General features: G+C 41.1%; 1 protein-coding gene across 5 annotated transcripts in view; it reads right to left on the reverse strand.

Moving 5' to 3' along the window:
- The window catches only part of cacnb2b (calcium channel, voltage-dependent, beta 2b), a 39,177-nt gene that overhangs the window by 15,010 nt on the left and 10,624 nt on the right, over positions 1–13,543 (reverse strand). For 4 of the 5 annotated variants that reach the window (XM_015956558.2, XM_054741799.1, XM_015956559.3 and 1 more), the window contains one exon: positions 3,218–3,283. In XM_015956558.2, coding sequence (XP_015812044.1) covers positions 3,218–3,283 — 66 coding nt within the window. Of the gene's footprint in view, positions 1–3,217; positions 3,284–12,871 lie in introns of all 5 variants that reach the window. The other variant, XM_015956560.3, reaches the window with a different exon arrangement.

Genomic DNA, 13,543 nt, shown 5'->3' on the forward strand with positions numbered 1-13,543 from the left:
ATACGTAGCATGGTTTCTCTTTCATAAAAGAGCATAAATCCATAACGCTACACCTAATAAGCCACAAGTTTTTTGTTGTACCAAAATATGTTGTTAGACACACACAAAATATTGCTGTTTACTTATAAATCTATAATATTTAGTACATTTTTTGACATACATAGGACGCCATGTTTTCCGCACGCAATGCACTCTGGGGGCGATGACGTAAATTGGTTGCTCTTGGAAGAATAGCTATTGACGCCGCCAGATATTGTTTACGCGCTCACCGTATTAATAATTAAGTAAAATGCAGCATTGTGCTGATTTTGGATGTAATTTCCAGTCAAAGTGATGTAAGTTTACACAGCTTTCCCACTAGCAAGAACAGGAGAAAGCAGAGGGTAGATGCCTGTGGACGGACACAACTTCCCAAAGATCCACGGCTGTGTTCCTAACATTTTTCTCCTGATGCGTTTGAGGCTTCTAGTCGACCACAACTACTTAGAGCTCACCAGAGCAGCTGGGTATAAGAGAAGGCGGAAACTAAATGCTTTCCCGACCATTTTCCCACACAAGGAACCTAAATGCCCTCGGAGAGACAAGAGACGCTGGACGCTCTCCTGAGCCGACAACTCGCTCCTGCAGCTGCCGCTTCTGTCACGTTCAGCGAACCATCGGACACGCCACTCGTCACGGCTGAAGCTGAGCATTCACCTCTCCCGTCAGTAAAACAAGCAGTAAGTGCAGCAACACAGTGTTCTCCAAATATATAATATCTGCAAAAATGATTAAAGTCGTTTCACTGAATATCCTAATCATCTATAAAGCACATGGCAGCTCTGGATGCTAAAATTCTCCAAAACCATTCATATCTGAAGTTTGATCACACGATAGCTTACCGTTAACTTCTGCTGACAAAAATGTGAGCTCTTGACAACAAATACTCTTTCTCTCGATTACCACTGGGACACACTTGCCACACACGCACCACCGGTTTTGTCCTGCACTCGCTTCATCCCGCCCTTCTTGCTCTTCATTTTGATGCTCGTTTTGTGAAACATGGTCAGTGATGTCCTCATTAATGTTTGGCTCTGGTTCAAATTGAAAAGGCTGAACAGATGACATGTTGATGTCGCTGAACATTCACTACAGGGCCCCAAAGCCGGCAGGTGCAACCGAGTTACAGCTATATGACGTCACTACCCAGAGTGCAGTGTGACGCCAACAACAATGGCGATCTACAAGTTAAACTATTTTTAACAAATTGTATAAAAATGAAGACATTAAGAAGTTTTTTTTTACACCATTTTAATATAACTGATACTAACATTTATCTTTTAAGAACCACAAGGTTTTGTAACCTGGGTTCCGGACCCTAGGGGGTGCTAAAATCAAACCAAAACTGCCTAGTTTCCCTTTAACTTTAAAAGATACACACTTCAAATCATCTCTTTAGTCATATTTAATCATTGTGATTACAACATTCCAAAACATAAGAGGAAACCCAATTTGGTTGAACTGTTCAAAGATTTTTTGCCAAAAAAAATAAAAAATAGGGATGTCCATTATTACACATTTGGAGATTGAAGGGATACTTAGCAGTTTAGCTTGCTTTCAGCACCCCTAGTGTTTGTTTGTAGAAGCAAAACTATCTCCTTGCTGTGCATTCATTTCTAGCACCTTAATCTAACAGCTGAAACGTCTCTCAGCGTTCCTAAGTGTCTACAGGAGTGAGTCATCAATAAATTAAACAAATCAGCTGTGTCAATGATCTAAAACATGCAGGAAACAGGCTGAAGCCAGACAGCAGGGTCAGGTAACTCAGCTAAATATTTTCTAGTAGACGGATTGGCAACTGTGATGTTGCAAGTGCTATATTCTGGCCACAGGGATAATGGTTGGGTGGGATTTCATTCACCCTGTAAAGGGTCATTTTAGCACATACTGGCTCAAGAAAATGACTGGCCCTTTAAGCTGCTGTTGGAGACAAAATACACATGGAAGTTTTCTCTGTTACTAATTAAAATTGAAGTAGTTGTCATTTAGCACATTTTGCAAGTTTAAGCGTGTGTGATAGGAGAGGTGTGATAATCAAAAATGTTTTAGCTTTTCTTTCTTTATGGAAAAAGGGACACAGCATATATCGGTATTGGTTCGGCTCTTCACCAGCCGTGAAAGTGTGGCTAAACGTGATAGCATCTTATTCCCACGAACTCATTCCCAACCGGGAGTGATTCTGATGTTTCACACAGCTGATCCTGTGAAGTCATAGCCTAGTGAACTAGACCAAATTCTTGCTTTGCAAAGTTTGGTCTAGGCACGCTCCATTGGAACCTCCGCAGCTCCTACCAGGACTCTGGCTAGCCAATCACAACTCTCTAGAGAGGTTTCAAACACATAAAGAGCTGTGATTGGTCCATAATGGTGGGCCAATCATAGTGCTCTATCTGCTTAGTGAACAAATCACAGAGCTTTATCCGCTTTGTGAGCCAATCAGGGCACTCTATGTGCCTGGTGGGTGGGATGATGCAACAGAGTGAAACAAGAGTATGTCACGTTCATTGTCCAGTAGCATGCGGAGATCATTTGAAAGACAGCGGTAGAACCCGCCCCACAACTGAGAGCCGTCAATGGAGCATACAGACTAAATAATACATTTATTTAGTCTGGCTTGCCAGGCTAGTGAAGTCACACAAACACAGAAGAATTGCAACACCACGCATGATTTCAGAAGTTCACACAAAAAAAGCAAGGAGAAAGACAACTGCATGTGTCCAGAAAGGGCAGTGGTTTATTTTCTGTTCTGTTTACATAAATTGCAGAAGCTTCACAGGAAACGGCATACTGCACGTGACTTTTATTTGGAAAGTTCCTCGATGTTTTACACTGATTTAGAGTTTGATTTCCTGTCTGGGTTGATCTGAACTGCATAGTTTGATGTGTTTTGGAAGCGTAGCACGTAAAAAAATAGACCCACACATAATGATGGCACCCCTTTGCTTCGGGGACACGCCCACAACATCACATTTGGCTGCCGATGGAAAGAAGCTCATCGGCTAATTTCCGTGTAGTGCATTTCGCAGCCTTTTGAGCCGCTTTCACATCCAGTGGTGGGTGAGAACCAGACAATATCGGCACATTGGATATTGGTAAAAAAAACAAACAGCAAATACTCTTAATTATTTATTCTTTATGCTAATATGTGTTGTTCTGTTAGGTCTTGATGCAATCGTACCTTTGCTTTCTCCAGCTGCACCTGTGCATTTCTCTCCTCGACCACGTCCGAGTCCTGACGCTCTCCCTACAAGAATCACAAATGTGTCATTATCTTTCTGAATCATTTATGACAAAATCCATGTAAAAAGCGATTCAAAACACATTTCTTGATTCCATTCCGTTTGAGCATCGTAGGACCACAAAACTTTAATATTTTGACCTTATGGTGACCAATCAAATTCCACATGCTTGATTTAACCAAACATTAAACTAATCACCGCTTTCAAATATTCCTAAATGTCTTCTGTGGATCAAGAAGCCTGGGATCATAGTTCTGAGCACCAAAGGTTTATTTTAGACTCATTTATCTGAAATTGGGTTTATATTTTAGTTTAATTTAGTTTATCTAACACAGACAGTGCACATTAACAAACATCAAAAGCCTTTAAGTGTACAAAAAGACATTTAAAAAAATATGATAAAATATGCAGTAGTAGTGATGAAAGGAAGTGACTTTTTTAAAATGCCATGTAGGATAAAGCGGGGGTGTTTTGTCCTTTTGGCAGGGTGACACTGACTCACAGGAAAGGCGGGTGCTGAGCAAACAGATGTCTAACCAGTCATGGATAAACAACCCCCCCAATGAATTATTTAACAATGCTGATGATATGCAGGTGAGTCATCTAATACGCTGGTGAATAAAATAAAAATCCCAGAGATTGTCAATGATAACAATTAACAAGGCAGTCATTTATTTAATGAGGGTTTTCTCTTACAGGACATTATAAAAAGCATTTGGTTCAAATAACATCTTAGAATAAAGATAAAATCCCCCAGGGTGATTGTTTTAAACCATTTTAATTGTTCCTGTCCATCAATTTGAGAAAAGGTAAATAACAGTAGATGTTTAAAACAAAACAAAATAAAGCAAGGAAGTTTGCAGGAGCAAGCCTCTCACAAAGGACATTACAGCACAGCTGATAGTCACATATAAAGGGCTAAATCAGGCATGGTGGTAAAAGGTTGATGATATGGGCTCATTTGAATCACACTGCAGTCACAACGTGAAAAGCTGATGTTTTTTTCTGTACACCAGAGAATACAAAAGACATTTCTTAATCCAAATGTGTCTTTCAAAATAAAGGGTTAACAATTTTTTGTTTTGTTCTTTTTATGTCAATATTTTCTTTTTAAGATGACAAAGACAAGCTCAGCTGGTTAAATTACTAACAACAAAACTTAATTTCCACACACTGAACACCAAATCTGACCATGCTTCAAATGGACACCCGTTAGTTTTATTTCCTGATTCCTCCATTTTTTTATCTGATCACATTTTTATTTCTCACACTGTTTTTTTTTTCCTGCTGGAGAACCACACCGGCCCATTACCATGACTACTTGAATTACAGGGTATGGAAAGGAAGGTGGGTGATGTGAACAAGTGCAGCTACCTGAAGGTGCCTCTTTTCTCCACTCAAAACGTTTACACAGCTCTTTCAATGCACGCCGGGAGAGGGCATTAAGGAAGAAGCCTCTGATTGGGAAGCTGCCTCAGTCTAAACTGAAAGAATCTGAGCCAACGAGTCACTTCGAGCCAGCTGGATGGTTCCCCAGAGGACAAACTTAAATGTGGACTGTGTCACACCCTGTCCTGTCTCCCCATTCTGTTAAGTCATGTGTCCCTGTTAATTGCTCCCACCTGCCTCTCGCTCCCAGCCCTTATGAATTTAAACCCTCTCAGTTCTGTGGGTTTTGTTGGTTCATTGTTTCCATGTCCAGCGTGTTTCTTGCTAAACCGTTCCTGTCTGTCTGTCTGTCTGTCTGTCTGTCTGTCTGCCTTCTTCACCCGCATTTGGATCCTTGCCTCCGCTCACCTCGCCCACACGCTGTGACAGACTGGGTTTTCAATTCAATTCAATTCAAGTTCATTTATACAGCGCCAAATCACGACAAGAGTCGTTGACGTCTCTGGTGTCAGAGTTGAGGGTACCTTGCAATAAAATTCCCAAATGTTTAATGATTCCTATTGATAAGCACACTTTGGTGTTTCATTTACTCAACACCTAAAAATGTAATGATGTAATCAATTTTAAAGTTTTATTTTCTCAAATAATTATTTTTAGTTGGATGATTCTGTATGTTTTTTACTCAAACTTGTGGTTTTATTATCAATTAAGAGTGTTGCTTCTGCTGAATTTCACATGTACTTGCATTTGCTAAATTAAATGATGTTGGGAGATCAGGGGCAGTTCCACTGGATTGGCAGACTGGGGTAATGGTCCACCTATTTAAAAAATGGGACCGCAGGATGTGTTCCAACTACAGGGGGATCACACTCCTGAGCCTCTCGGGTAAGGTTTATTGTTTGGTTCTGGAGAGGATGCTCCGGCGGTTCGATGAACCTCAGATTCAATAGGAGCCATGTTGTTTTCGTCCTGGCTGTGGAACACTGGACCAGCTCTATACCCTCAGAGGGGGGGGGGGGGGGGGGGGGTGTTCCTTGTATGACTGGTGTCAGAGCTTGATCCACATTAGCGGCGGTAAATCATGCTCGTTTCTGGTGAGAGTTGGACTCTGATTCTGTTCATAACTGTTATGGACATTATGGATTACTAGGCACAGCAAGGGGTTGAGGGGATCCGTTTTGGTGGCCCAAGGATGGAGTCTCTACTTTTTGCAGATGATGTGGTCCTGTTGGCTTCATCAGAACATGATCTCCAGCTTTCGCTGGAGTGGTTCGCAGCTGAGTGTGAAGCAGCTGGGATGATACGCTCCTCTAAATCCAAGACCATGGTCTTGAGTCCAAGAAGGGTGGAAAGCCTTCTCCGGGTCAGGTATGAGGTCCTGCCCCAAGTGGAGGAGTTTAAGTATCTCGGGGTCTTGCTCATGAGTGAGGGAAAGCTGGAATGTGAGATCAATAGCCAGATTGGTGCTGCATCTGCAGCGGTGCAGGTATTGCACTGGTCTGTCATGGAGATTGGTTGACTAGGTGAGAAGCTCGGTCTTTCGAGAGGGGCTCGGAGTAGACCCACTGCTCCTCCACGTCGAGAGAAGCCAGTTGAGGTGGCTCAGGCATCTAGTTAGGATGCCTCCTGGATGCCTCCCTGGTGAGGTTTTCCAGGCATGTCCAACTGGGAGAACACCTAAAGAAAGACCCAGGACACACTGGATGGACTATGTCTCATGGCTGGCCAGAGAATGCCTTAAGATTACCCCAGAAGAGCTGGCCCAAGTAGCTGGGGAAAGGGAAGTGTGGGCCTCTCTGCTTAGGCTACTGCCCCCGGATAAGCGTCCAAAAATGAATGGATGGATGGATGCATGAATTACAGCAGCAGTAGCTCAGGTGGTAGAGTGGGTTGCCTCATGATCGGAGGGTTATTGGTTTGATTCCAGCTCCCGCCAGGGGTATCCTGCAGTTGTGTCCTTGGGCAAGACACTTCACCAAACTTGCCTGTGTTAGTGGTGGTCAGAGGGGCCGACGGCACCAAATGGCAGCCTCGCCTATGTCAGACCTCCCCAGGGCGGCTGTGGCTACAAGTAGCTTACCATCACTAGCAGTGTGTGAATGTGAGTGTGAAAGCGTCTTTGGGTGTCTAAAAAAGCGCTATATAAGTTCAATGCATTATTATTATTATTATTATTATTATTATTATTATTATTATTATTATTATTATTATCATGAATTTGGTACATAACGCCACTAAAAAGGAAAACATTTGAGTCAACAAGTCAAATAAATGTTCAAGCAGAATAGAAAATGTAATTTTCAATAAATTGTAGACATTTTGTCCTTTTCAAATTAAGATTTTAATTTGATTCATCTCTCTAGAGATGCAACGTTTCCTGCACATTCTTTCCACTAATGGGGAAGCATTACCATAGCAACTGCTGAGAGAAATACGCCACCTCAGCATTAATGACTCCCACTGATGAAAATAGATCTGCCTTTATAACATGTAATCCATGATCCTCAGAAAGCTGCACAGTAGAATAAAATAATCCTCCCCTCATGGGCCAGAGCCACAATCAGTAGAGCATGTGACCACGCTGGACCGTCAGTGTTACAACAGCTGGTTGTTTTGACCAATCTCCATAAATGTGTTACACACAGTTAATTATAACATGAACATACTTTTTTGGAAGCCATTTATGCCATGCAGCCATAAAAGTGAGTGAGCATTTGTATTCACCCCCCTGCACCAATACTTTGCAGAGCCAGCTGCAAGTATTTTGGGGTACGTCTCAACCAGCTTTGCAAATGTAGAGACCCACTTTATTCACTGCAAAATAGCCCAAGCTCACCCAGACTGGATGGAGAGCATCTGGGAAAAGCAGTTTTCAAGTCTCCCCATAGATGCTCAACAGGATTTAGGTCTGGATTTTGACTGGGCCATTCTAACACATGAATATTCTTTTATCTAAACTATTTTATTGTAGCTCTTGCTGTATGTTCAGGATCATTGTCTTGCTGGAAGGTGCATCTTTGCAGCATCCAACAGGGTTTCTTCCAGGATTGCCCTGTATATCCATCTTCCCACCAGTCTCTGCTGAAGAAAAGCATTCCCTCAACATGATGCTGCCACTACCATGCTTCACAGTGAGGATGGTGTGTTTAGTGTTTTGAGCAGATGTTCCTCCACTTGTAGCATTTTACATTGTGGCCCTAAAGTTCAGCTTTGGTCTCGTCTGACAGAACACCTTCTTCCACATGTTTACTGTGTCCTCCACATGGCTCCTGACAAACAGGACTTTATATGTCTTTTTGTCAACAATGGCTTTCTTCTTGCAAATCTAATAGGTTACAGAAGCAAAAAGTCAAGCATTGGAGGAGTTCAGAGAAGCCACGTAGAAGGGGTTTCATTTGGTTTGAAGTAGCTTCAGGTTTTCTGAATGGAAAGGGGGACCCATGCCAGGCTTTTTATGGTTTGGGTGGGGAACTGCTGAACCAGACTGGGTATCATTTCCACATTCTAGTCTCCATGTCCTCTAACAAGGAGGCACCAACATAGGACTTAGACAAGTTGAGTTCACTGCGCTGACTGAGGTTGCTGAAGTTAAAACAAATGCGGAGCACCAGGGGTAATAGACATCTGTCCTGAGATACTGAACACTTTGGATGTTGTGGAGCTGTTATGATTGAAAATTCCTCTTCAATGTCCCATGGAGGACAGGGACAGCCCTCATGAAAAGGCCAACAATGATGGTGGTCCCAGTTGTCAAGAAAAAAGACTGTAGAGTGTGTGTAAAATGAACAGGAGGCTTCGATGGAATTTCAAACCTCAGATCCAGGAGGAACGATGTGACCATTGTCCAAGTCATGGAATAGTTAAGTAGATCGTCAGGGGGAATTTAGTTATCTGGTCCACATATGTTCTACGGACTTAAAGAAATGCTTATGAATGAACGCGTCATCTCTTAATCTGTTTGTGGTGTTCATGGTGAGGACCTCATGGCATAGCCATGGAGAGGAAGGTCTGGTTTAGCAAACTCGGGGTCTCATCTCTGCTATTTGCAGACGGGGAGATTTGCTGCTAAGTGCGAAACAGCCAAGATGAGAGTCAGCTCCTCCAAATTTGTGGCATATTTCTAGCCAAGTTAGAATGTTTCTTCCAGGTTGGTCGGGTCTGGCTCAAGAAGGAGTTCAGGTAATTTGGTGTATTGTTTGCTGATGGTTGAATGGATGGACGGATGGATTATATGTTGTTGTTCCCTTTGCTATAACAAATTATTGACAGCAAGGCTGCTCAAACACTTCTCAGTTCTTTTATTTGGCAGAGAAGGTCTCAAATGAAATTGTAACTAATGTTTATTTATTATCTAGCGTTGATCCCAGATGTTTTCCTGCATTAGATGTTTATTATTATTTGATCTGATTGCACAAATAGTTTATCTGTCATCCATGCATATTTTATAGAAACTGTAATGAAGTATTGTATGTTGGTCATTGACAGTCTGCTCTTCCACACAAAGCATTTGGTCCAATTCACTTTTCTCATAGTCTTTTTCATCAGCTGCTTTGCATCATCTGTCAGACGGATGCAGGCTTGGTGCCTTCTGCCTGCTGCTTCAAAAAAGCAAAAAAAAAAAAAAAAAAAGGAGAGCTGGCACTGCTAATGTTCGCTTTGGCACTCGTTTCCTTCTCTGGAGTTTAAAGATGCATTACAGCCTTTCAGAATTTCAATTTCAGATTGAAATAGGCAGCAAATCGGTACAAAGTAAATAAAAATGAGCCTACACGGTGTGTTGAAAGGACTTTACCATCACTGCCTGTTTGTATTAAAGGGGACATTATGTAACGGCCAGTTCAACATTCCACATCCCACTGTTACCCCTCAACATGTGTTACAATAAACAGAGCATCTTACATTGGCTGGTGACAATATGACTAATATCTAAAAAATCTGGTATGTCTAATAAAGTAAGACATGAAATTTTTCACATTTACTCTAAAGGAAATGTGGAAGGTAAATTATGAATACATCTGATGTGAAAAGATATTTAATAGGATATGATAAATTCCTATTTCCATGTATATTTGTCTAATAATAGACATACACTTATTCCTGTCTGACTTAGCATCTGTTTTATCCTTCATGGTCTCCAAACTATGATTAGATAACAAAAACAGATCACTTAGCAAATTTGATTTCATTTAATTTTCTTCCCTGCATATAAAACAAGACATGGAGCAATTGCAGCCATCGTTCTGCCAGCTGCTCATTAATCATAAAGCGGAAAAAAGAGAACAGTTTGAAGAAAATTACAGAGCCAGAGACAGAATATTAAAACTAGTATCTTGCTTTCTCGCTCGCTCTCTCTCTACTATGAGTAAGAAGATTAGGAGAGCATGCGTCAATTTGAGTTTTGAGCCAGAGAGGAAAATGCGAACCCCTCAGACGGCCAACAATGCTGCTTAGACTGCAAGTTCAAACTCAGTCATGAGATGGAGATGGAAAAGCTGCATCGACTGTATCGATGTGACTTTATCCCTGACTTGCTTTACTCCTGTTATGGATACATTGCATCTATAGAGCCCTCTGAGCTCCACACAGAACTGTGACACAAAGCGATTCCTGGGTAGAAGGGATATGGGTGCATGTGCATGGCAGTTTGAATGGGGATTATAAAATATTATCTACTATCCTAAAGAGACATGCATATTTAACAACATACACATGGCACAAAAAGACTTTCTGAAACTTTGTGGACGGCTTTGAAATTCTATTGCTCTACTTCCTGTTTTAGAGAAGAGAACGCATTTAATTAGCTTGTAACAACGACTAAGAGGCTTTTCCTGACAAACAGTGGGTCAGCATGCTGCAATCCCTGACACTGGGTCATCCTGAAAGCTGTACTGCATTTTCTTTCTAAAGGAAAATCAGACTCAGACTAGTTTCCACAGTCAAACATTGCTGTTCAGTACAGAATAATTAAAAGAAGAAAGAAAAAAAACTTTTCTTTCTTTTAGCCTCTCCCAAGATAAAACATCACAAGGCTCATCAAGTTAAAAAACAAAAAGTCCTGCACTGATCTAATAATAATCAGCACTCCCGAGACAATGCTTCTTTCTTAACACTCAGAGAAGACCCAATGGATTTTCCACCCAGTTGACTCCACCTATTAATTCCAGAGGTGCTGAAAAAAAATCGATTCAAGTCTGAATCGGGATTCTTATTTATAAAGGTTCAGAACTGATTCCAAGAACTGAAATATTTGGCATGTTACAGGTTTGAGATGCACTATTCTGATCTTTGTTAGGAGAGTCAGTACTCCGTTTACTTTTGTGGTCCCATAAATTGAGATGATTTATGTTTGAATCTGCTGATAAGAGGGCACTTGAATGTAATTTTTTACATACTCAGAAATTGGAGATATTCTCATATTTATTTTGATAAATGAGTACTCAGGATTACTCATGTAACTTGTTTCTACACATACTTGAAAAGTATTTGACCGTATACTTTCAAAGATAGTGTTGGGTAACTACAGATTTGTTATATTTTACAAGGTAAGCATAAATAAATGTTGCCTTTTGGTCAAAAGATTGCTTCTGTTTACAGTTAGAATCACTTTATTTTACATTGTAAATTTGCATTTTTGGAGCAAGACCAGTTTAAAGTGAAATAAAAATGTCCCATAGCTTTAACTAACTTGTACAACAAAGTAGTTCATCCTGGAGCTGACACTCTTTGTTAATACTGATTGTGAATCGATTTTAAATTGAGAATCGAGAACTGATTCTGAATCGAATCGGCACCCCAAGAATTGGAATCGAATCAAATCGTGAGTTGCTCTAAGATTCACATCCCTAATTATTTCCAACCAATTCAACACGCATGATTGTCTTGAAATGCACCAACTGAAAGAAGCTTGCGTTGGGGCAGCTCCTTGATTGTTTGATGAGACTTGGATGTGTTTAGGGTTAAAATAAGGACGCAGAAGGGAAGCTTCTGTGATGAGTTTGACACCACCAACGTTTTGAAACACTGGAAACCAGCTGAGCCACTTTCTTCTAATTTCCATCTCAAAAAACTATTTGGAGCAAAGTCTTGGACCACCTCTGCTGCTGAGGGAATTAAAGCCAAACAGAAACGGGTCCCCTTATTTTGCTTTTGTAAATTCTGTTAGCTAAACTGTTAACACGTTGGTGAAATATTTGTCATAGCCATGAAAATAAAATACAGTTTTTCATAAATTAAACAATATTAAATAAAGTAAATTAAGCCTGCATGGGTGAAAAATAAGTCTTATGTAAATAGTATATAGTTCAACAAGCCAATGTCTTCATTATGCGGGGTTCTGAAAATAGTTAGTTCAAAAATAATTGCTGGTTTTTGAGTTTTGTAGAGGGAAATAATCATGAAAAAACCTAAAGGAAAACTTGGATGTTTTCCCTTTTTTATTACTATTTAAATGCATTGTTGAAGTATCAGAGCAGCAACTCAAAATCAAACAACTTCAGGGGTATAAAAGGTTGTTGTATTTCTTGACATTTCTGGGGTGTTATAACATCCCAGAAATGTCAGTTTTAAAAACTAAAACAATTATAATGAAATAACATTACATTCAATTAATACCACAATGTTAAATATTTTACCTAGTTTGATATTTTGCTTGAACTGAATGATCTCATCTGAATTTTCAGGTACTTGTTTGGTTATTTTTGCTCTAATGTTCCTTTTTTAACTTTAAGCACCCTTCAAAGACCTCTGCAGGGCCCGGATATTATTATAAGATATGAGCAATTTAAGCAACTCTATGGACCGGGCAGCAACAGGCCAAATTTTATTTTTATTATTTTTGTCTGATCACACCAGTTTCAAGAAACAGTTTCATTTATCTCACTTTCTATACTTTAATTCCCTGACTGTGAGTCTGAGTTGTAAGATTAAAATCTAGTTTGTTATGCAACCCGTCCTAAAGCCGTCTGGACGCATGACATGATCCATGTGCATCTCCATCCATCCCGCGCATAGTGAGCGCACTGATGTGGAAAGGCCACACAGACGGATTAACGCCCAGTGCAACAGATGGTGTGTCACGCTTCCTGTTGGGCGCGCGCGCGCACACACACACACACACACACACACACACACACACACACACACACACACACACACACACACACACACACACACACACACGTGAAAAGAAAGAAAAGCTATTTTACCTTCTTTTTGGGAGGCATCGTGCTTAAAAGCGTCCACCTATGCGCTTATTCTAAAACCGCCGCTCACCTGGCAGGCTCCAGTAAATCAGACAGGATCTGTAACGTCATGAGAGGCTTCCTAAGCTGCCGGGTGGATCAATCTGAGTTAGTGCAATAAAAACTCCACTGACTTCTGCGTAAAAAAGGTGAAGTAACTCCCAAATGAAAAGCGACGAGCAGGACGGCACTGCAGAGGACTTTGACTCAGGCTTGCGCTGAGAGTTCCTTTAGGTATTAAAGGCTTATTTCCCGGCGTTGCATCTGTTGCGCCGCACACCGCTCACTCACTCTGACCTCAAGCCCAGATTGCACCAAAGTTGTCCATCCCGTCTGCGCGCTGTGCGACTCCATAATGTTGCAGGAGCGTCTCATTCAGCAGATTTCGACTGGATGCGCGTGAGCGTTAATGGGTGTGCTTGTGCGTCCAAACGGTTTGACAGCATCGTTTTTGGTCTGGCTCCAGCAGAAAGGGCTGGAATAAACAAAAAGCCATAACATTGCCTTTGTGCGTGTGCCCGAGTTAGAACAGACAAAACCTCAAGCAATCACCATCCAGCCTGCGGAACCAGATTATGCGTCACACGCACGCGCACACGTTTATTCTGAGGTTGCCTCAGCGAAAGCTTCATGTTT

The sequence above is a fragment of the Nothobranchius furzeri genome, chromosome 11 (assembly GCF_043380555.1).
Source record: "Nothobranchius furzeri strain GRZ-AD chromosome 11, NfurGRZ-RIMD1, whole genome shotgun sequence".
Lineage (NCBI taxonomy): Eukaryota > Metazoa > Chordata > Actinopteri > Cyprinodontiformes > Nothobranchiidae > Nothobranchius > Nothobranchius furzeri.